General features: G+C 40.8%; 1 protein-coding gene across 1 annotated transcript in view; it reads right to left on the bottom strand.

Moving 5' to 3' along the window:
- Positions 1-25,622, bottom strand: part of slc12a2 (solute carrier family 12 member 2) — a 253,622-nt gene that overhangs the window by 40,988 nt on the left and 187,012 nt on the right. Inside the window, exons 16-21 of the mRNA XM_078569009.1 lie at positions 14,803-14,902; positions 9,869-9,980; positions 8,907-9,047; positions 7,385-7,491; positions 6,700-6,779; positions 3,049-3,192 (exon numbers count right to left, since the gene is read on the bottom strand). Coding sequence (XP_078425135.1) covers positions 3,049-3,192; positions 6,700-6,779; positions 7,385-7,491; positions 8,907-9,047; positions 9,869-9,980; positions 14,803-14,902 — 684 coding nt within the window. The remainder of the gene's footprint in view (positions 1-3,048; positions 3,193-6,699; positions 6,780-7,384; positions 7,492-8,906; positions 9,048-9,868; positions 9,981-14,802; positions 14,903-25,622) is intronic.

Here is a 25,622-nt window from a genome sequence, read left to right on the forward strand (position 1 = left end):
GCGCTGGCACTAAGTTTGCATAGGAGCTATGAGAGCCCAAGGGGGTGGGTGGGAGGCATGGATTGGCATGAATGGGCATGGTGAGGCGGTGCGATGGGCGAGGCCTAGAGGGTCTAATATTTAGCAAAACAACTGGGACCAATTCCCAGAGAACCCAGGCAGGTCATTTAACCAGCCTGCCTTCGTACCCAGAATCTAATGTGGCCACCTTCGGTCTGCACCTGAAGTGAAGTTCAACTCCATCCCGCAGCCATGGCCCAAGGAGGAAGATCCTGCCATTTGGGGTGTATTTTCCCAAGGCAGGTGCAGCGAGCCAGGAGATTTCCCAACTCTCCACACCGACCTCAGGAGCAAAAAATTCAGGCCTATGCCTTACAAAATGTGGGTGATATATCAGACAGTATAAACACATGTGGTCTCCTGGACTATTTTTAAATGGCATATGGGCATCATAGAGGATTTTTAAAAGAAAAAAATCCATAATATACCTTGGATTTTCATCTCTCGCTGGAGATTACACTGCTGCTGATGGGTGTCTAATATGATACTTCACAGCCCATGCTGTATTTTCCTAAGATCATATTTTTGTCCTCATGTCTCAAGCACTATTGTTCAAAGCTTGGTTACAATGTATGAGACACAGGTTCTTACGCATGGACTCTTGTTAACTAGCCTGGGTAATACCTCATTAAAACTACCCCATAACTATTAGCCCCACACCCAAAAGGAAAAGGCTCTACATGCCCTCTACATATTCCAGTACACATCCCAGAATTGAAACTCCTTCTTCCTCCTCTGCTGCTGCTACACAAGGGATTCATAAACATTACAAGCAGAAGTAAGCCAGCGCTCAGTAAGAATATTGTATTGAGCAAACCATCAAAATACATACAGTAGGGATAATTTTTACATCAATTTTTCACTTGATTTTGTGCATTTGTTTCATGTATTGATAAATGATCGGATAACAAAATTTTGATCTATAATATTTGGAGTGAGGTATTTTATACATTGCTTCCCACTGCCATTTAATTCAGTGCAGATTTTGCCGTGTTATGATTATATTTAGCAGTATTGTTTAATCAAATGATGTGATAAAATTATACTATGTGAATTGAGATCATTGACAAAAAAAATCTCAAACTGAAGTGATGGGCGGTGAAGTCGTCACAAACCTCATTAGTCCAATCATGTCACCCCCAGCACAGGCCTTTAGATCTCCTTGTCCACAGCCACGGCATGGATCCATCCTTCACTCATCTTGAAGTTAATGCGCCTCTAATTAGCTAGGTTATGTGGCATGTATTAACCACAAAGAATCTGCAACAACTCAGTGGAAGTAATTTTAACTTTTATCGCCAGGTAGAAAATGAGCAACAGCGAATCGATAAGAGATTTTACACTCTGCCCGGTTTTCTTTTTCATTTGGGAATGCCTTTTTCCCAGCAATAAAAGTTAAAATTACCCAGAGGCTTAGACTGCAAGGTACAAAAGGTGACCAATGTATATAAATTACAACTTCAACAACAAAATATAACTGGGCATGCAGAGGTGTATTTGGTTGCTCCTACAAACAAGCCATACTTAGTGATCCACAAATCCAGCTTTGCTGTTAGTTTTCCGACTGAAACAGAACTCATGAGATTGTTGCAGGGTAAAGGAATTCAGCAGTTATTCTTATATTTTTTTTAAAAAGATGTTACAAACTGAATGCTGAAGGAACAGAAACCCTTACAGTGGTTATACTCCATATATTTTGGTGCAATCCAATGGAGTAAAAATCTTTCCATTAATTTTGCCAAAAAGTCATGAAATCCCACTTTGTACTCATACCAACATTTTTCTCCCCACTACTAACAGAAAGCAATTTACTTCTCTTGTGGTAAAGTTCATCACATAGTTGAAACTTTGTGCTGCTGGATATAATCAACTGTTCTCAGTGAAATGGGCCCACCCAGGTCTTTGAAAGCAGTGAGCACTTGAATACAGGAAGTGCCCTGACAATACTACTGTACTGACTGATGTCCAGAAGGATCCAATTATTTTTACCCCCAAAAAAGACTAATTGTAGTCACTATGCAGCCATCCAAATCTAAAGCCAATTTTTTATGTAACCCCATTTCTCTAGTCAGTTACCTACACCTCTGCATAAAGCACTCAGAGGACAAATTATTAATTCTTGGCCTACACCAAAGCTAAAGGCAGTAGGACTTCCTCTTTAATCCTTTTCACCACAGTGCCCACTCTTAAGTGTTTCTTACAGAAAGGGAAGATGTTTTCAAATAGGTGTAAAAAGTGTATTTAGGCTGGTTTTTGTATAGTGTCATAAAGTTTTAAGATACTGAAATTTGGTCGATTTAGAGGACAAATCCCCTATTAATTGGCTAAATCAACATAATTATTAACATTTTAAGCCCAGATCAGAAGGTGTAGACTATTGTTAAAAGTAGCTTGCTTTTTTAAAAAACTGGTAGCAATGTTGGTGACATTCTGAATTAATGGGGCTATGCAAGTACCAAGTTATTATAAAACAAATTATCCCAGTATGCCATACTGTCTGTTCAAGTAAATGGGCTATTTTCTACCCAAGGAAATAGGCTCTCTGAACAGACGCAGATATAGGGAGAGCCTGAAAATGTTGGAAATATACAACAGGTCAGTTAACATTTGAAAAGCAAAAAAATGAAGACTGACGAGTTCACTTAAGGAGTAACCAAAACAAAACAAAAAAAAGACCAGTCGTTGCTTTTGTCAGTCCTATAAAAAAGGGCCCAGCTGTTTCAGTCCTGAAGGGGCTATACCAAAAAAGGTTGCAAAATCGATTTCTCTCTAAAGATATTGACACATCTGTTCTACATTTGAGTTCTTATTTTCCTTTTTGCATTCATTGTTTGGTGCATTGAAACAGGTACATGGAGATGAATTTTAAAATGAAAAAATGGTAGTTTTAGTGTTAAACATGTTTAGAATAAAATATTAAACTTTTAATTGAAATTTTAAAAATACAATGTTACATTTTCACTCCATATTAAATTTGTGAATTCTTACCTTTTTGGTCTTGTGACACTGCTGGGCTGTTGGTTTCACTCACTGACTTAGAAGATGGCTTGGAAGAGTCTGCATCAGAATGCTCCAGATTCACCACTATATCCTTCGGATGAGCAGATTTCTCCTGAGAAGTGCACAGCTCTTCTGAACATAGGAATAAAACAGACATTGACCATCTCAAAAAGATTAAATGCTCAATTGAATACCATAATTAATTGTGAAACCATTATTGCTTTCACATAAAATGAGAACATGCAATCGAGTGAATGTGGACAGGGAAAAAATGAACAAAATCATGATTTATTTGAACTAACCCGCTCATATTTGGGCAGACATGTTCAACAACCCCCAGTCAAGTAAATGGAAATGTTAGAGGTAGTGAGGACAGGAAAAGAGACAGCAGGCTACTAAGTCATTGAGGCATTTACCACATTATTTTGTTACCTCTCTGATATACCTCTAGTAGAAGATGTAGGCCAATTCCAAAAGCAGCCAACTAAGAGATGTTGGAAAAGGATGGTCTGGTTGACATTTTCAAACACAGATTAAGTTGCCCAAGGAGAGATATCATTTGTGCCTTTGGCTGAGGTGGATTAGTAATGTGACACTATTTTAAATGCCTGAGAAAATCTGCTATCTGACTAACAAATCTGATGCTGGTAGTTACCAATACACTGCACTAAATTCCCACAGTTCATTAAGGGGCTGGTTGGGCTGGTCACCCCTGACACTATCTGTACTTGGTGATCACAAATATCAACTGCAATTAAGAAACATAAAAACTCTTATTTTGAGAGGCTCTTAATTCTTGTTCATCTGCCTAACCACACAAATACTATTTTAATTGTTATGTTTTCCGTTGGGAGTGATAACTTTTAAAAAGAAATTTGAACTTCCAGTTAATAGATGAAAGGATTACAAGAAGATTTCACATTTTAAGACCTTTCACTGTAAAAGACTAAAAGCACGATTGACTAAACACTATCTTTGCAGGCTACTTATACTGTAAACCGCAATACAGAACATTCCCCTTTTTCTCTTAGCACAACCAAAAACACACTTCACAGATATCCTTTACACCATCCTTTAAGTAAATGTCCAATTCTCCCAGAACCAGGCCAAAGTGATTCTTAGCTTCTGTGGGCTTACTTCTATTATTTTCCTTTCTTAGCCTGGGAACTTATAATCTCAGAAACTTCTTTCAGTGAGGTTTTCTACCTGGAGATTCTTCCTCTAGTGCAAACAAGACCAATCTTTCAGCCTCGTTTTAACTCCCCATGAATTCATCTTTTTCAATGTGAGTGCAAGCTCCCAGCCACAGTTGTATGTGTTGAGCCAGTGTCTAGTTGCCTATGGCTGCTCTCCCTCTCCTAGATCCTCGCAGACTAACTTTGTCTGCAGGTTTTCATTGAAATCTTAGACCCTTCCCCTCTCAAATCCAATCCCCATGGCAGTGAGAGTCACATGGACTATGTATCCAGGTAGAAATGCTGATCAGCTATCCTCGAGACCCCAAACCCCTGGAATCTTAGGAAGTAAATGGATAGTTTATAGCACAACTGTTCACAACCCAACATTCTCAACACTTTTTCTGGGGCTTTGGAGTTGCTCAGTCTACCCACTATTGTCATACAAGCTACTGCGAATGTCTCCAGTGTAAACACTTTGCATCTTCTTCCCAGTAAAACAATCTGGGCTCCTTTTAATCTCTAATAATCAAACCGCCCAGACTTTTTGTCAGGCAGACTTCAGAGAAGGTCACATGATCCCCTACATTTTTCCTTAAATGCACAGCACAGAACATAATCTTATAAATCTCATAATTGTAACACAATACCCCCCCAAAAGATGACAATGATGGTGCACGGGAAGGGGTTTGGTCCACTGGGATTCTGTACCATGGGATGCAGGGTCATTGAGCATATTCAAGTCAGAGGCTGATAGATTTTTGGATACCAAGGGAACCATGCATCTGTGGATAGCATGGGAGGTGTAGCTGAAGTGGAAAATCAGTCATGATGTTATCAAATGGTGGAGCAGACACAATGGACCAATGGCCTCTTCCTCCTCATGTTCCTATATTCTTAACATCAAGTACAACCACAAGTCATGAGATCTAGGCAAGCTGTCTTTTCCAGGATACTATAACATTAAATACACCAAAAGTGATATTGGTTAGTAACAAGAACAAACCAATTGCAAATAGGATAGTCAGTTTTTAAACACTATCCTTTTACCTCTGAATGCGAGCACAAGATAATCTTATTAGGCTGAAATCCTTTTGCTGGCTGCAAGAATGTTACTTGGCAGTTAGACCATAAGACGTAGGAGCAGAAGTAGGCCCATCAAGTCTGCTCCGGCATTTAATGAGATCATGGCTGATCTGATAATCCTCAACTCCACTTTCCTGTCTTTTCCCCCCATAACTCTCAATTCCCCTACTGATTAAAAATCTGTCTATCTCAGCCTTGAATATACTTAATGACCCAGCCTCTACAGCCCTCTGCGGTAAAGAATTCCACAGATTGACTACCCTCAAAGAAATTCCTCCTCATCCCTGTTTTAAATGGATGTCCCCTTGCCCTGAGATTATGCCCTCTGGTCCTAGACTCTTCCACAAGGGGAAACAATCTCTCAGCATCTACCCTGTCAAACCCCCTTGGAATCTTATATGTCTCAATTACGCCACCTCTCATTCTTCTAAACTCCAATGAGTAAAGGCCCAACCTACTCAACCTCTCCTCATAAGGAAATCCCCCCATACCCGGGATCAACCTAGAGAACCTTCTCTGGACTGCCTCCAATGCCACTAAATCTTTTCTTAGATAAGGGGACCGAAATTGTTCAAGGTATTCTAGGGGTGGTCTAACTAATGCCTTGTATAGTTTTAGCAAGACTTCCTTATTTTTATACTCCATTCCCTTTGAAATAAAGGCCAACATTCAATTTGCCTTCCCTATTAGCTGTTGAACTTGTAGGTTAGCTTTTTGAGGTTCATGCACAAGGACTCCCAAATCCCTGTGTTTAAAACATTCTCAACCTGGTTTCTAAGGGCAAGAGCTCAGGACACAAAACTGCATACTGGGTGACACTAACAGGCAGTCTCTGTAGGGAAATAAATATTTACATCCCTTATTGAATAAATTAGGGGGGCAGTTAGCTCAGTTGGCTAGTGTGTGGTTCAGAATAATGCCAACAGCACAGGTTCAATTCCCATTCCAGCTCATGTAGGCTTAGGACCTGCCTCCTTGCCCTGACCAGGAGAGTGGAAGGTAAAGGCAAGGATGAAACATTAGCCAACAATGAGCCAAGGACCTGCCTTTGGGCAGAGCATACATGAATGAATTGAATAAATGGGCACTTATCATTTCTCTCTCCTATCCTGAGGAGTAGAATTAGAGTCTTCCTTCCTAGACATTAGGTCTGGATGATGTAAGCACAGAACTAAACCAGGATAAAGTCTACAGCCGTGACACATTCTCAAAGTTGTTCCAATACAAGGCGATTCCCCGCATCAACAGTTCCCAGCATCAGCACAAGTGTAAACCATGACCAGTGTGGGAGGAAAAAATTTTCAGTAGCATGCTGGTGTTCTATAACACAAACCACCTAATGTAGCAATATTGGAGGATTGCAGGTCAAAAAACTCACCTTGCGCTTGAAGATGAGAAATATTAAAACCTTCCTTTAGTCTAATGACGACTACTCCATACTGATAGTCAAATGCATCACTGCAAAGAAAATATGCATTACAATAAACAGTTCATATACCAGAAAAAGGAAATAATATTCTTATACCAGATCAGGCATAATATTTCACAAGGACTAGCCATATATAGACCAACATTTATACCGCAAAGACATTATAACTATCCATAAAGAAAAATTACCAGAAAGTTTACTCACCAATACATCCAAGGATGCACTATCAACATGTGTCAAATGTAGAAGAAAACTGGCTACTTAAGATATTGGGGAAAAATCTATTTGGTGCAAAATGGTCAGGACTTTCTCATGCTTGAACAAAGGTCTTCAAAACTAGCATTGGTATCATTATTTCTCATTTACTGCACTGCATTGAGCTTCAGAATGTAAAAAACTAAAATGGCTTTATATCTTTAATCTCCTCTTTCAGAATTAAAGCAAACAAATTATCTCACCACAATTTTGATTACGTTAGCACTAAAGAAATAAAGGTGTGCTCTTCACTCAACTTAAAACAATCTTAGGGAATTGATTCCTTTGCAGGTGGTTGTGACCAAGGGAAGAAAAGCTTGCTTTTGTTTTCAAAGTTGTGCTTTACTCTATGGAATGGCAATTAGTAAGATTAACTCACTGAATAGTATTGATGTAATTTTCCACATCCTTCATAAGAGCTTGGTGCCAGTCTTTTTTAAAGCCAAAGACAAGTGTGTTGGGCCGCATTCGACCAAGTCCTACAGCCTGGAAATAGACCAAAAGCAGAATTAAAAAGTCACTTCTTTATCAGACATGTGTCCTGAATGTGGATATGGGCTGCAGTACAAATTAGTTCCTTCATGTGGCACTATTTGGCAATCTAATTCATAGATCACAAGGCAACTGGTCTGGGAAACAGAAAAGCTGTCACACTATACAAGGGATATTCAAGGTTAGCGATGAGCCATTTGACTGTACTTCTAAATGTAGTTACTTCCATATTAGTTTCACTGATTCCAGGAGCCAAGAATACTGTGCAGCATCTTCCAGCATTTGTGCTGTTAGGGCAGTTTCCCATTGGCTAGTGGCAGACTTGTAAATCCAATTTTACCTGGTTTATGAACCTACTGCCAGGCTACAGAAATTTGTTTAACAGCATTAGTCCATGAGCTGGTTCTCAATATTCAAATTAGGAAAGTATTTTTAAAGACAGTTTATGGAATTTTACAGAAAGAGAGATAAAGGGAATGAGAGTGGAAGAGAGACAGACAAAAGGAAAGAAAAAAAAGTGAGAGAGAAAAGAGTGAGAAAGGGAAAGGGAGAATATTCAGTATTTACAATGTGGCTTCTAATAAGAAACTAATCACAGAATGCTAATGCTATTATCATGCCTTATGCTCAAAATATTAATTTGTCAAAATGGCGCACTAAAATATTTCAATATATTATTAATACCATCCAGTCACAATTTTTGAGATTCTTGCACCAAGTACGTGTAGGTAGGCTTTGAAAACTTGGTTTCAGTCTAAGAATTTATACATAGTTTTTAAATTTCTGTCATGCTCTATTTTAAGTAGCTATTTTGTTTCTTTGAGATAATGTACAATATTGTATTGAGGGTGTAGGTAGCAGGCTTTCTCTTTCTGCTGGTTCTGTTCTTTAACCAGTTGACAAGAACCATACAAAAGCAGCCAGGTAAAACAGCTCTCAATTTCTTATTAACCCCTTTCTTCCACTTTCCCTCCCTACAGATCCTTCCCCGAGGAGATGGAGAGCATTAGAAAATGGCTACATGGTGGAAATATATGAGAACTTGAAACCTATAACCAATCTTATTTCACTGATTTAATTTGCCACAAATATAAACAAAAGATTGCTAGCTGTGGGGTGTGTTTAGCTTTTGTTGGTCTTCAAATTTGAATTGTAGATAAATGGATTTGTCCACAAGTATTGAAAGACTATTATAAAGAGAGAGAGATTGATCCCATTTATAACCCAAATACAAGAGTCAATATAGGCTGGTAAAAGGTTACCTATACACTTCCAGATTTTTCTTCCTGCCCCTCCGCCCTCCACCATAAGTATTATAAAACTATTATAAAAGTATTATAACCATAAAACCATATCAGATAATAACAACTTATTAGAAGCAAAACTGTTAATATGCAAAAATAACTTACCTGAAGCAAGAACTGTGTTCCCTCACGCAGATCTTCTGCATATACAGGCGCATAGAAGGCTTTCATTTTGTTTTTGATTAACCACCGTTGGTACTTAGCCTGATCGGTAGAAATTTCCTTCAAGGCTTGTCTACGAGGTCCCTAATTGAAACAAATATGTCGATTTCAGCAAACCGCATTTAATTTTTGCCACGTTTCTAAAGTATTAGATCACAAAGCTTGGGTTTGTCATGAGTTCAAATGGCCCCAGTTAACCAAGGTTACAGTTGAACAAGCAAATTTGAAATGCAAGCAGACTTGTGGAAATCATTATCCAGAATACATTCTGAATGGAGTGGTCTGACCAGGGAAGCGATGATGGGTTGACAATCAGCAATGATATGATGCAGTTGGATATGCATTCGGCAAGCAAATTAACTGAGTGACATAAGAATTATGAATTCTGTTTCTGAACTCTGGGGCTATTCAGAAAATCAAAATGGTCTTTTCCTGTTCTATTCATGCCTATGTTCCTGACTTTACAAACAAGGCAACTGTAAAAAAAAAAAAATCAGCAGCACCAAATTTATTCATAACTACTTTTGCAGCTTTACCACGGGTAAAAGATAATCTTCTACTGCTGGACATTTATCAATACTTCCCCTCCTATGCTGAAGCATTTGGCCATTGTGAAGGAAAACTGGCAAATTAGTATAAACTAATGCAGAATAAACATATTTTGTGCAAGCCATAATTATAAAATCTTGACAGACCTGAAAAGAAAGGAAAACTTTTATCCCATCAGTATAAACTGGATTCAAACCGGCTATCCAAGAGGTGAAAGAATCAATTTGACCATTCTGTTAAGGATTGATAAGCCCTGTGTATACCTCATCAATCATATATTGGCAGTCCATTGATAACAAACTAATAAGATGCTAAAATCTGCTTTAATTGAAGATCAGTTTATCTGCTGAACTCACCATATGAACATGTCCACAGACCACTAGTCCAACATTTTTGGTGAAGGCATGAACTAGATGGAGCAAAGCTGGACGGGATGTAGGAGCACCTGTCATCAATAGGCATTGGGGCCTACACAAAAAAGATGATGTAGTAGTTCAAAATAAAGTCAAGATAGAGGTATTACATTTACAGTGAACCTTGTGTCACATTGATGTATAAACTGGATTTTAAAATTCTCCTCATGTTCAAATCACTTCATGGACCTACACTGGAGACCTCCTCCACCCCTACCAACCCTCCAAGATTTATGCACTCCTCCAATTCAGACCTCTTGCACATCCCTGATTTCATTGCTCCACTATTGGCTGACCAGTCCCCAGGTGCTGGAAATCCCTGCCTAAACCTCTATCTCTCTCCTCTTTTAGTAAACACCTGAAAACTTACCCCTTTGACTAACCTTTTGGTAGCCTCTTATATGGCTCAGTGTCATCTTTTGTCTGATTATACTTACCTAAAGAATCTTGCAACATCAACCTGAAACACTGGGGAGGATTTTTCCCCTCATTGGGCAGGCTTGGCGGGGGCGGTCGGGAAGCGGACCGCCATCGGGACTGGACCGCGATTTCACATGGGCGGGTCAATTAGCATGAAATGCGAGCGGCAGCGCTGCCTGTGTGTATGGGGGAGGGGTGCGAACTTAACGCATGCGCGCTGGAAAAACTCCGAGGCACAGAGCTGCCTCAAGGAGATGGATATTTTCCAAAATAAAAAATAAAGATTTTTGAAATGTTATAAAACATGTCCCCTCATGTGACTCTGACACATGAACAGGGACATGTTAAATACAAGTGTTAAAAGTTAAAAAAAAATTTAATGACTGGTCGAAACCTCATCCCGCCTCATCAACCATAAGGTTGGACAGGCAGCGAAAAATTTAAATCAATTACACTGTTAATGGCCTTAATTGGACTTTAAATTGTCAGCAGATGCGCTGCCGATTCCCGTGTGCACTTATCAACCGTAATATCGCACGTCATTTTATGCTCGAGCGGGTTGGGCGTGCTCCCACCCTCTCAGCGAAAAATTCAGCCCATTAGCTCCGTTTCACTCCACAGATGCTGCCTGACTATTTCCAGAACTTTATAGAAAGTGAAATATTACCCAGGTATATCCTGTCCACATAAAGCAAGACAAACCAATCCAGCCAATTACTGCCCCGTTAGTCAACTCTCAATCATCAGCAAGTGACAACAGGTGTTGTTGACAGTGCTATCAAGGGACATTTATCCAGCAATAACCCGCTCACTGAAGCTCATGTTTAGTCCCAGGAGAACATATCGGCTCTTGACCTCATTACAACCTTGCCCAAAACATCAACAAGGGAGGAATTACAGAGGTGAGGTGATAAAGGACTGCCCTTGACACCAAAGCAGCATTTGACGTGGGGCACCAAAGAGCCCTAGCAAAATTGAAGTCAATGGGAATCAGGGGAAAAACTCTGCACTGGTTGGAGTCATATCTAGCACAAAGGAAAATGGCTGTAGTTGTTGTTGGCCAATGATGTCAGTCCCAGGCTATCACTATGGGAGTTTCTCAGGGTAGTGCCCTAGGTCCAACCATCTTCAGCTGCTTCATCAATGACCTTCCCTCCATTATAAGGCCAGAAGTAGGCATGTTCACTGATGACTGCAGTGTTCAGTACCATTCAAGACTCCTCAGATACTGAAGCAGACCATGTCCATATGCAGTGAGACTTGGGCTGACAAGTGGCAAGCCACACAAGTTCCAGGCAATAACCATCCCCAACAAGGGAGAACCTAACTATCTTTCCTTGACATTCACCGGCATCGCCATTGCTGAATTCACAAGTATCAGCATTCTAGGGAAGCTGAACTACTGGGCCAGTCCTATTACTACTGTGGCTAAAAGAACAGGGGCTGCATTTTACATGACTCTGCCGGGGCTGTTTCCAGCAGGGGTCATGTAAAAAAGGTGTGCGCCCATCCTACCCAACTCCGAGCTCAATCCCATAACACGGGGGTGGGCGCGTGCCGAAATCAACAGCCCACGTGTCATACTTAAAAAGGTAATTAGGCTTGTTACCAAGTCAATCGACCCTGATAATATGCTGCCCAGTCCGTAAAATATTTGGGTTGGGCAGTCAGGTCGGCGCAGGCAGCCCAATCTTTTTAACTACATTCAAAGGGCAGGAAGGAAGGCAGGATTCGATCTTTGGGGGCTGCCCTTTGTGGACTGCGGGGGGAAGGGGGGTGATCCACCTAACATGGAACCCCACCCCCTTTTCTTCCTAACCCCCTGCAGCCTCAAACCTAACACCACCACCAACCACCAAAATCCTCCCTGCCCAAGACTCCGGACTTACTGGCTTCAGGGTCCACGGGCCTTCTTCCCCCTCTTGGAGTCCTGGCAGCATCCACTAACATGCTTTTGGTGCTGCTGGGATTGATGGAGCTGCCAGTCAATCGGATTGGCAGGCAGTTCCAGAGGGTGGTGACTTCCTCCTCAATGAGAAGCGGAAACCCCATTTGGCCTTTGTTAAGCCCACCCACAGTGCTTTATGACTGCAGGGCAGGCCGACATGGTGCAGGTTGGCTCCATGCCGACTTTCCTTCTGTGGGAGTGAAAATGGGAATGAAGGTGGGGATGAGGATGGCCGGGGAGGCGCGCAGGTCAGAGGCTGGCAATTCTCAGCTGAGTAACTTACCTCCCAACTCCCAAAGCTTGTCCACCAACTACAAGACACAAGTCAGGAGTGTGATGAATAGTCTTCACTTGTCTGGATGAGTGCAGCTCCAACACTCAAGAAGCTCGACACCATCCAGGTCAAAGCAACCTGCTTGATCAGAACCCCATCCACCACCCTAAAAACTTTCACTCCCTCCACCACTGATACACATTAGCTGCAGTGTACACCACATACAAGATGTATTATCGGAGCTGGCCGAGTCTCCTTCAACACCTTCCTAAACCACGACCTCTACCACCTAGAGGAACAAGGGCAGCTGATTTTCCCACTGGAAACACCATTTGCAGTTACTGTCCAAGCCACACACCAGCCTGACTTGGAACTATATCATTGTTTCTTCAGTGTCTCTGGGTCAAAATCCTGAAACACCCTTCCCAACAACAGTGGGTGTACCTACACCAAATTGACTTCAGTGATTCAAGAAGATAGCTCAATACCACCTTCTCAAGAGCAATTAAGGATAGGCAACAAATGTTGACTTTGTCAGTGAAAGAATTACAAACTCACCAATAACCTGTTCACTGATGCTCAGCTTGGGTTTTTGCAAGGATCATTCCAATCCTGAAGTCAATACAAATTGAGGGCAAGCTCTCCACACTCTCCCTTTGTGCTTACCTAGCACAAAGCAAGATGGTTGTGGTTGATTGAGGCCAATCATCTAAACCCCAAGGCATTACTGCTAGAGTTCTTTAGGGCAGTGCTTTACCTTCAGCTGCTTCATCAATGACCTTTCTTCCAACCTAAGTCAGAAGTGAGGATGTTCGCTACTGATTACAGTCTTCAATTCCATTCACAGCTTCCCAGATACTGAAGCAATCCATGCTTGCATGTACCAAGACCTGGACAAAATCCAGACTTGGGCTGTTAAGTGACAAGTAACATTCGTGCCACACAAGTGCCAGACAACGAACAGCTCCAATAAGAGAGAATCCAACCATCTCCCCATGACATTCAAAGACATTACCCATTTGAGTACCCCACTATAAATATCAGAGGGTTACCATTGACAGAAACTGAACTGGACTAGCCATATAAATAGAGGCTATTTTAGCAGAGCCTGGGTATTCTGCAGCAACTGACTCACTTCCTGACTGCACTAAGCCTTGCTACCATCTCTAAGGCACAAGTCAGAAGTGTGATAGAATACTCTCCATTTGCATGGATGAGTGCAGCTCAACAACATGCAAGAAGCTCAACACCATCCAGGACAAAGCAGCCTGCTTGACTGACACTCCATCTTAAGCATTCATTCCCTAAACCATCTGCTCACAGTGGCTAGTGTCTACCATCCATACGATGCACTGCAGCAACTCGTCAAGGCTTCATCAATGCCACTTCCCAAACCTGTGATCTCTACCAACTAGAAGGAGAAGGGTAACAACTGCATGGAAACACCACCTGCCATTCCCCTCCAAGCCACACACCATCCTGACTTGCATTGTCATGGAGTCAAAATCCTGGATCTCTCTCTAACAGCACTGTGGGTGTACTTACATCACATGGACTGCAGCGGTTCAAGGCGGCAGCTCACCACCACCTTCTCAAGAGCTTTAGGGATGGGCAATAAAGGCTGGCTTAGTCAGTGAGGGGAATTTGCAGGCGGTGGTGTTCCCATGCATCTGCTGCCCTTGTCCTTCTCGGAGGTAGGGGTCACTGGTTTAGAAGGTGCTGTCGAAGGAGCCTTGGTGAGTTGCTGCAGTGCATCTTGTAGATGGTGCACACTGCTGCAACTGTGCTTCGGTGATGGAGGGAATGAATGTTTATTGTAGTGTAGGGGTTGCCAATCAAGCAGGCAGCAGGTGTCAAGCCTGAGTGTTGTTGGAGTTGCACTCATCCAGGCAAGTAAATTAAAAACAAAAGCTGATAAGATATATACTAGCTTTGAGCCTACAATTGTGTGTAAATTTACAAAATATAACTTATTTGTTGCTATACGAACTGACAAAGTATCTCAATACAATAGACAATTGTGCCCATATTAATAATGTGCTCAGTAGTCCCCATGGTTAGTTTCAACGTCAATATCCTTGAGCACCAGTCACACTAACATTCACATTTTAAAATGATTTTTGTTACTGCGAAAAACCATTATAGATTTTTGAATTTTTCAGGTGGACTTCAGTTACAAAGACAAGCTTTGCCCCCAGTAACTCTGCATTGCAGATTTGAGAGATTTGCAATTACCTGAAATTTTTTACATGGTCCTCAACACCTGTAAGCCGTATGGCATGTTGCAAGGCATTCAAGTAAGTCAAAGCCTGTGTGGAAGAACCCCAATTCACATCTGCAGAAGAAATATTTTGAGTTTAATATAACTAAATTAGTTGTATATATCAAACTTACAATATTCATTACATTTATAGCTTTAAGCATTCAGGCAAATTAGATCCTAAACAAAGTATTACAGAAAACACTGCAGGTCTCATCTCTTATACATCTACTTACTGTCTGCCTTATAGAACAGTATCGCATTATATCTTATCCAACCCTTTTCACATGGTCTAAATGCTTCTGCATTAATGTTGACTTCCTGCTTCATCTCTAAATGCGCCATTTCAAGCTAAATATCACTGGTATTGTTCTTTGTGTATGAAAACTCCAGAGGCAGCTTATGTCAAATGTAAGTTCATGTTATTGGGTAATATTAAGATTCCTTTTATCATTTAAAAAAAATGAATGATTTTTCTGAAAGAAATATTATTTAAATTAACTTGGCAATGGGATTTGAATTAGGATGCAGTATTAGAAAGGAGAAATATGGCATACAAAGAATTGAGAAAGCCAGATCGTACCAGAAGAAATAGTAAGGCATTATTGGGGTCAGAGAGTGAATGTAATAAAATCCAAGATAAAAGCAAAATACTGCAGATGCTGGAAATCTGAAACAAAAAACAAAAAGTGCTGGAAAAACTTAGCAGGTCTGACAGCATCTGTGGAGAGAAAGACAGTTAATGTTTTAAGTCCGTATGACTCTTCTTCAGAACTAAAGAGAAGTAGAAATGTGGTAAACAATCTTATTTCACCACATTTCTACTTCTCTTTAGTTCTGAAGAATAGTCATACGGACTCAAAACGTTAACTCTGTCTTTTTCTCCACAGATGCTGTCAGACCTGCTGAGTTTTTCCAGCCCTTTTTGTTTTTGTAATGAGATCTAAATTGGGTTTACAGTACATGCATGTTAACACAAAGTGTGGTAAATAAGGTTGCTGAGCTGCATGCAGACAATCACATAGGAATATGATATTGTGGCAACAGCGGAGTCCTGGTTCAATAACGGGCAGGAATGGGTATTAAATATTCCTGAATACAAGCTGTTCAGGACAAATTGTTAAACGAGGAAAGGAGGGCGGCTTTTAATATTGATCAAGAATAATTTTACAATTCTGCAGAGATAGAATGCCATGGACAGATCAAAAACTGAATCTATTTAGTTAGAGTTAAGGAACAATAGAGGTACCATTACATTACTGGGTGTATTCAATCAGCCAACTAGTGGGAAAGATACAGATATAAGGTTGCAGGGAAATTAGAAAGGTGCAAAAATTATAGAGTAGTTATAATGGGTGACTTTAATTATCCAATATAAAGTGGGATAGTAATAGTGTAAAGGGCGAAAAGCAGGAAAAAGTTGAAGTGGGTTCAGGAAAACCTTCTTGAAAACCTTCCAGCACAAAGAGAAAGGAGGCATTGCTGAATCTGGTTCTTGGGAATGAGGTGGGTCAAGTTAATCAAATATCAGTAGGGAAAACATTAAGGGACCAATGTTCAAAGCATCATAAGGTTTAGACTAGCTATGGAAAGGACAAGGAGCAGTCTAGAATAAAAACAATTAATTGGAAGAGGACCAATTTCAGTGGGGTGAGAACAAATCCAGCCTAAAGATTTGGAATCAAAGATTCACATGCAAAACTGTAATGGAGAACAATGGGCTGCCTTTAAAGAGGAAATGGTACAATCAAGGTACATTCACATGAGGGGGAAAGGTAGGGCAAGCAAAGCCAGAGCTCCCTAGATGACAAAAGAGAGTAAGATGAAGCAGAAAATGGGTGTGTATGACAGATGTCACATTGTTAACATATAAATGAGAACCAGTCTGAATATAGAAAAGTGGAAAATGAAATAAAAGAGGCAAAGGGAGAGTATGAGAAGAAACTGGCAGATAACATGAAAGGGAGTACAAAAGTCTTTTCAGGTATACAAATAGTAAAAGAATAGTACAGGTGGGGTAGGGACCTGATGAGGGATCAAAAAGAGGTTTACACAGGGAGGCAGAGGGCATTGTTGAGGGCTAAATGAGTACTTTGCACCTTTTTTCACCAAAGAAGATACTGTCAAAATCAAAATGAAAGTGGAGTAAGTTGAGTTACTCTTTGGGATGCAATTTGATAAAGAGGCGGTATTTGAAAGGTTGGCTGTACTGGAGGGCTAGATCAGTTGCATCCAAGGATAATGAGGGAAGTGAGGATGGAAATTGCAGAGGCACTGGCCATAATCTTCCAATCCTCTTCAGATACAGGGATGGTGCCAGAGACCAGGAGAATTGCAAATGTACACCTTTGTTCAAATAAAGGGCAAAACGGATAAAAACAACAACTACAAGTCAGTCAGTTTAACCTCAGTTGTGGGGCAGCTTTTAGAAACGATAACCTGGGACAAAATTGTCACTTGGACAAGTGTGGATTAATTAAGCCAGCACAGGTTTGTTAAAGGCAGATCGTGTTTAACTAACTTGGTGTTTTTTGATGAGATAATAGAAGGTTGATGAGGGTAATGCAGTTGATGTGATGTACATGGACTTCCAAAAGGTATTTCTTAAAGTGCCACATATTAGGTTTATCAGCAAAGCTAAAGCCCATGGAATAAAAGGGACAGTGGGAGCATGGATACAAAGCTGGATGAATGACAGAAACAGAGGGTCATGTTTTTGGGTTGGAGGAAGGTATGCAATGGTGTTGCCCAGAGGTTTGTACTAGGACCACTGCTCTTCCTGATATATATATAAATGATTAAAGACTTGGGTGTGCATGGCACAATTATAACATTTAGAGATGACAAAACTTGGAAGTATTGTGAACTATGAGGATAGTGATAGACTTCAAGAGGACAGGCAGGCTGGTGGAATGAGTGGACGCGTGGCATATGAAGTTTAATGCAGAGAAGTGTCAAGTAATATATCTTGGAAGGAAGAATCGGGAGAGGCGATACAAAATAAATGGCGGGTACAAAAACCGAGGCCTCGGGTATATATGCACAAAATATTGCCGGGCAAGTTGAGAAAGTGGTTAAAAAGCATCCTTGGCTTTATAAACAGAGGCATACAGTAAAAAAGGAAATTATAATGAACCTTTATAAAAACACTGCTTCAGTCTGAACAGAAGTATTATGTCCCACTCTGGGCACCACATTTTAGGAAGGACGTGAAGCCTTTAGAGAAGGTGCAGAAAAGATTTACGTGAATGGTTCCAGGGACGAGGGACATCAGTTATGCAGACAGGTTGGAGAAGCTAGAGTTGTTCTCCTTTGAGAAGGTTGAGAGGAAATTTGTTAGAGGTGTTCAAAATCATGAGTGGTCAATTGAACAGGTAGGAAGAAACTGCTCGGAAGGGTCGAGAACCAGAGGACACATATAAGATGAATGACAAAAGAACCAATCGTGACAAGAAGAGAAAATCTTTATATATCGAGTGGTTAGGATCTAGAATACGCCAAGTTTGGTGGAGGTAGATTCAATCACGGCTTTCAAAAGGGAATCGGATAGGGAACTGAAGAAGAAAAAAAAATTGCCGGGTACCGGGAAATGGCAATGGTATGGGACTAACTAGGTTGCCCTTGCAGAGGGCCGACATGGACATAATGGTTACAGCGCAGAAGGAAGTCATTCAATCCACTGTGTTTCTATTCAATGTCATATGTAGACCTCTCACCTCTAGCAAGGACGAGGGCAAGTGAGAGAAAAGAAAGAATGGGTGGGGAGGTAGAGAAGGTGGAACCACCCTAAACTGAACTTCAAGGGGATGAGGTGTATTCCAACTGGACAGATTAGGCGATATAATTTCCCCTTTCCCTGTAAATCGTTTATGTTTACCTGAACCTTTCAACTGCTTAGCCCAAAATAAATCTACCCAAGGGACGATAAGTGAAAAACCTGATGGCACAAAACACACAACTTTTGGGGACAGCAATAAACCTTTCAAACTTTTTCTATAGATATTTTGGCAAGTCAAATATCTAGAGCAACATGGCCCCAATTCCTGCTGTCGCTTGGGGATCCAAGGTCCTTTAGGATCTGTTAAAATCAGAATATTGAACCCATCACTTCTGATAATCATCACAAGTCACAAAAATCCAGGTCAGGCTACAAAGTGTAGGATAGAGACATCCAGTTGACTTCACAGCTATAGGACAACTGGCACAGATTCAAGCCCTTGCAAAATGAAGTGATTACTTTGTCTGCTTTTAACAGTTAGCAAATTGCTATGCTTAAACAAACAAGCGATTTATTTTTCATCTCAGCAATGCATAGGTCTGAATCAAAAAATAATTGCTAAAAAGGAACTGGACTTTCCCATTTCCAATGCTTAAATGTATGCCTATCCTAAAATGCACAAATGCCATGCATCATTTCCCCTTAAACAATAGACAAAAAGCAAATAACAAGAAGCACCATTTCCGGAAAAGTTTTGAAACAACTGACAGTTATACAACTTAGTTGTAATTTTTCCCCAGTTGATGCACAATTATTAGAGTGGTGGTGTGGTGAGGAGGAATGGTTAGTGGATAAGAACTGCAAGAGAGAATTTGTACAATTTTTCCTCCCCCAGTAAATAATGAAGCACTCTGGTTTATGTCTGAATATTCTGTTTGACAGTGGCTATAAAATAAATGAAAGCGACCAAGTTGAGGAATTTTTTTTTAAGAATAACGCTGCACACATCGGTTGCACTATCAACATGTCCTTACAAAAAAGCAGAAGTTACAGAAAGCTGACAATTACAATTCCTTTGTAAAGTAAATGCCATCATAACTGGCAATAAAATCTTTTCTATTTTAAGATTATGGGTACAATTAAGTACAAAGAGGGTCACTCATTCAAAAAGAAATATTTTAAATTAAAAAGCAGCTCTTTGGTTTCATGTTCCTTTTCTCAGCGTAACTACATTTCCTACACCCAACCATTTTCAGCTGCTTCATCAATGACCTTCCTTCCATCGTAAGGTCAGAAGTGGGGATGTTCGCTGATGATTGCAATGTTCAGCACCATTCGCAACTCCACAAATACAGAAGCAATCATGTGCAAATACAGCAAGACCTGGACAAAATCTAGGCTTGGGCTGACAAGTGGCAAGTAACATTTACATCACACAAGTGTCAGGCAATGACCACCTCCAACAAGCACGAATCTAACCATCGCCTCATGATGTTCAATGGCATTACCATCGCTGAATCCCCCCACTGTCAACATCCTGGGTACAAGGCACAAATCAGGAGTGTGATGGAATACTCCCCACTTGCCTGGATGAGTGCAGCTCCAACAACAATCAGGAAGCTTGGCACCATTCAGGACAAAGCAGCCCACTTGATTGGCACCCCATCCACAAACATTCACTTCCTCCACCACCGACACAGTGGCAGCAGTGTCTACCATCTACAAGATCCACTGCAGGAATCACCAAGCCTCCTTAGACAGCATCTTCTAAACCCACAACCATTATCATCTAGAAGGATAAGGGCAGCGGACAGATAGGAACACCACCATCTGGAAGTTCCCTCCAAGCTATTCACCATCCTGACTTGGAAATATATCACCATTCCTTCACTGCTGCTGGACCAACATTGTGGAACTTCCTCCCTAACAGCACTGTGGGTCTATCTACACCACATGGACTGCAGTGGTTCAAGAAAGCAGCTCACCACTACCTTCACAAGGGCAACTAGGGATGAGCAATAAATGCTGACCTAGCTAGCGACACCCACATCCCACGAATGAATAAAAAAACCCAAACCAACATTTGTATACCCCATTTACAATTTACAGAACAGAGGTGAATTTCAATGTGTAAAGTGTCAATAAAATGTACAAAATAATAATGCAAGAATAATCTTGCTTTGTTTAAGTAGCTAGTTACATTATAAATTTATGACATTAAAAATGATGTTCAAGTTGTTCACTGTCACAGTCCATGTATAGACCTGCAGGTAAATTACTTCAATTAGTCCTCCAAATTATCACAACCACATTTTTGTTTGCTGATGTTTAACTGCGGTGTTCAAGTTCTGACAATTATTGCCAGTTATACTAGAACTCCCAAGGATGAAATTGCAATTTGAAAAAAAAACTGTGTAAGAATGCAATAGCATGGACAGCAGAGCTCAGTCAGCACTGCCAATTGGTTTATGCTAATGCATGATCGTTTTACCATTGAAACGCATGATCATTTTATCATTGGCTGTTCACATTCTAACAATCAATTCCCAAGAACACAATTGCATTTTCTTTTTATCCCTTCCCTTATTTTAGTTTTTTTTTTTAAGCGCTTAAAAATTATTTTTCTTCCAGGCAGCTTTGATCCTGACCACAGCCTCCACGTGCTGGCTGACCCAATCCTTATTCCAAGTTTAGGCAGTCAGCAATTTACTGACCAGCTCAACCTCTGGCTTTCCTGGAATCGACATTTCCTGCTTCCAAATACAGCCACATGCCAAGGTCCCAGCCCATACAAGTTGCCCCCTCAACCCAAAACCAGAATGGCAGTGTGACATTGGGTCTAGTCGACTCATCATATCTCAGCTTCACAATCTATGTTGTCATTCTATTCTGAGAGGAACTATAAAACCAGGGTTGTGGAATCAAAGCATTTAAATAGTGAAGTTGGTCAAATAAATCCACAAGAAAATCAATGAATTAAAGATCAAATAAAAAAAACAAAGCGAAAAGGGGAAAGAGTGAGAGAAACAGAAGGCAATGACAGGAAAGTTACGAGAGAAGCACCTAAGCGGCAGCACACAATTGCTGCTCAGTTACTAAAACAGGAAGAAAATTCCATCGTTCAGAAAGTCCCACAACCCAATTACCCCCTCCATGTCCACCTCCACTGTCTCTCTGTGCCCCAGAAAAGAGCGATTTAAAAACAATCTTGAAGTTTAGGATGTTTTCCCAGCTTTCCCCATTTCATCTACATGCTCTGTTCTCAACTTCATATTGTCCTGTATTCTCCACTTCAAAAAGATAGGCCTCCAGCCACTCCAACTCTTCTCAGACCACTTTCGCCAATGTTGACCCTCCCCTTCTGAAGGCAAGGTCTTATGTTGAGATACTTGATTTCAAAGTGTCTTTCAATGTATTTGAGCTCAGAAATGTTAGCATATTTAACCTAAAGGCATCACAGGCAAACCCTACCCTGTTCCCACTCAGACCCCAGCTTTTCCATCAGTAATCATTAGATAGCAAAGAAGAATCAAAGTTCTGTCAAATTGTTCCTTTCCCAAGACCACAGGTATTTCTCAACTGGAGCGTCTCCACGGATATCCTGGTTGAGATCAGGTAAAATCAGCAGAGCTCAGGAATGAAACCTTGGACCTTTTAATTTGCACATCACAATTATCCAACACAATTTACAAAATATAAAGTACCCCAAAAGAGGAATTACATAGCTGGATTGATGGGTTCTTGGTATATTCAGATATGGCAATACAGGGATGCCTCTACATGAAAGTAATTTTCTTATCCATTTTAGCATTGTGCACATTCTGTATTATTACTGCTCAGTAGTACCAAGACAATGGGAGACTCTTTCAAATAAAACAGACTCGATTGAAACCACATCAGCCTTGGCTGATAAAGGTAACCAGGAATGCACGGCAAAATAATGGTAACTGCTCCGAGTGGTGGTGTTACCAATAGAGACATAGGAGTTGGCCCAAAGTAAATATAATTTCAGAGAATTTTTCCTTAATATTTTCAGAAGGCCTACCAGTTAGCCTTGGCTCAGTGGTAGCACTCTTGCTTCAAGTCCCACTCAACTTCAGCAAATCATCTGGACTGACATTTCAATTCAATGCTGAGGGAGTGCTGCACTGAGCTGCCCTCTTCCAATGAGATGTTAAACCGGCACTTTTGTCTGCAGCCGGGACGAACATAAATTCAAGGGTATTCGCCTCAGTGCACTAGCCGATATTTTGCTCTCGATCAATACCATTGACAATTATTTTTTTAAACTCAGCTCATTGCCATTAGCTGGAGTTTGATGCATGCAAATTGGTTGCTACATCTCCCTATATTAAAATAGCAACTATACTTCAAAAGTACTTTATTGGATGTAATGTGTTTTAGGATGCCCTTAGGCCATATCAAAAAATATTTATAAAGAAAATGACTAGTATTAAATAGCTCAGTATAGCTTCTTTGAAGTTATTTTCAGCTATTTTGAAATCGGGTTACTTACAGGTGGAGGTCTGGACAACTTTTGCTGATAAACCCATTTTCAGCTGCGCTAATAAAATACATCAAGGAATATATTTTAAGTGGAAAAAAGCCCAATTATACTACCTGGTTGCATTGGTTCATGAAATAATTTATTTTTGTAATTAAAGAGATCAAATTCAGGGGAAACTTGAACTGCAACTTAACCAATGTAATTTCAAGTGCATTTTGGGTATGATCTCCATATTGCGCTGGAAGTGGAAACTCTACCCCACAATGTCCATAGTGCTATTTTACAGCGAACCCCAGTTTCTATTGGTACCCATCTGCTCACTTTACATTTTAAGCTTCATTAGTGAAAAAAATAATTGCTAGAAGCCATTATTTGCCCAACATGGTAGGAAGGAGGCCTTCAGCAAACTGGCTGGTCAAATAGAAACTTATTTGGTCTGGATTAACAACTGAACCCAACAAAGTAGACAGAACTGGGCCAATTGAAGAGTGTCATTATTCTGTGCTAGATTGTCAAAGAACTTACTACAGTGATAAAATTCTTCTCATCGCATGAGCCTTTTAGAGTCCATTATTAAGGATGAGATTTCAGAATACTTGGAAGTGCATGGTAAAATTGGGCAAAGTCAGCATGGTTTCATCAAGGGGAGGTCATGCCTGACAAATCTGTTAGAATTCTTTGAGGAGGTAACGAGTGGGTTAGACAAAGGAGGGCCAATGGATGTTATCTACTTGGACTTCCAGAAGGCCTTTGACAAGGTGCCGCACAGGAGGCTGCTCAGTAAGATAAGAGCCCATGGTGTTAGAGGCAAGGTACTAGCATGGATAGAAGATTGGCTGTCTGGCAGGAGGCAGAGAGTGGGGATAAGGGGGTCCTTCTCAGGATGGCGGCCGGTGACTAGTGGAGTTCCGCAGGGGTCAGTGTTGGGACCACAACTTCTCACTTTATACATTAGTGATCTAGATGAAGGAACTGAGGGCATCCTGGCTAAGTTTGCAGATGATACAAAGATAGGTGGAGGGACAGGTAGTATTGAGGAGGCTGCAGAAGGATTTGGACAGGTTAGGAGAATGGGCAAAGAAGTGGCAGATGGAATACAACGTGGGGAAGTGTGAGGTCATGCACTTTGGTAGGAAGAATAGAGGCACAGACTATTTTCTAAATGGGGAGAGAATTCAGAAGTCTGGAGTGCAAAGGGACTCGGGAGTTCTAGTCCAGGATTCTCTTAAGGTTAACTTGCAGGCTGAGTCAGTAGTTAGGAAGGCAAATGCAATGTTGGCATTTATTTCGAGAGGACTAGAATATAAAAGCAGGGATGTGCTGCTGAGGCTTTACAAGACTCTGGTCAGACCACATTTAGAATATTGTGAGCAATTTTGGGCCCCGTATCTCAGGAAGGATGTTCTGGCCCTGGAGAGGGTCCAGAGGAGGTTCACGAGAATGATCCCAGGAATGAAAGGCTTAACGTATGAGGAATGTTTGAGGACTCGGTCTATACTCGATGGAGTTTAGAAGGACGAGGGGGGATCTGATTGAAACTTACAGTATACTGAAAGGCCTGGATAGAGTGGACGTGGGAAGATGTTTCCATTAGTAGGAGAGACTAGGACCCGAGGGCACAGTCTCAGAGTAAAGGGAAGACCTTTTAGAACAGAGATGAGGAGAAAATTCTTTAGCCAGAGAGTGGTGAATCTATGGAATTTATTGCCACAGAAGGCTGTGGAGGCCAGGTCATTGAGTGTATTTAAGTCCGAGATAGATAGGTTCTTGATTGGTAAGGGGATCAAAGATTACAGGGAGAAGGCGGGAGAATGGAGTTGAGAAATTTATCAGCCATGATTGAATGGCGGAGCAGGCTCGATGGGCCGAATGGCCTAATTTTTGCTCCTATGTCTTATGTCTTAAGAGCTTTTGATTTTGAAAATCGATCACCAAGTAGAAGATTGTGTTCTTGACATTAATCACAGCTCAATCTCTTGATCAGACTGTCAGAGATTCAAGGTACAATAATCATTTTGAACTGCTCCTTCCCGTGAAGTTTTTCAAGGGTTAAGTTCCAGATCAGCCAACTACGCATCCCCAAGTTTTTATAGGTGGGGAGGTAATGAGAATACAATCCTTCCTCCTACTCACCGGAAGGTTTTCATATCCCTAGAATAAAGTAGCTTAGAAAGCTGAATCAGGGACTTTTAATGTGAAGCAACTTCAACTTGATGATTTCTCTACTTAAACACAAGAGACAACCATCCCCACAAAAAGGTTCGCCAACTTGTGTTTGTATACTTCCTCACGAGTCACAGAAAAATGTAATCAATTGACTACTTCAAAATTGGAGTTGGGAGTATGTTGTCACTGGCTTAGAGAATCAGAGTCAGACTTGCACTTTCACCTACACTGTGCCTGGCTATGTACAACCTCAACAGTCGAAAATGAAAACATAAAATGCTGGAAAAAACTCGGCAAGTCTAGCAGCATCTGTGGAGAGAGGGAGAGAGAGAGTTAACTTTTTGAGTCCCTAAGACCCTTCAGGGCTCTGAAGAATGGTCATACGGACTCGAAACGTTAACTCT

Source organism: Cetorhinus maximus, chromosome 2, assembly GCF_964194155.1.
Source record: "Cetorhinus maximus chromosome 2, sCetMax3.hap1.1, whole genome shotgun sequence".
Taxonomy (NCBI): domain Eukaryota; kingdom Metazoa; phylum Chordata; class Chondrichthyes; order Lamniformes; family Cetorhinidae; genus Cetorhinus; species Cetorhinus maximus.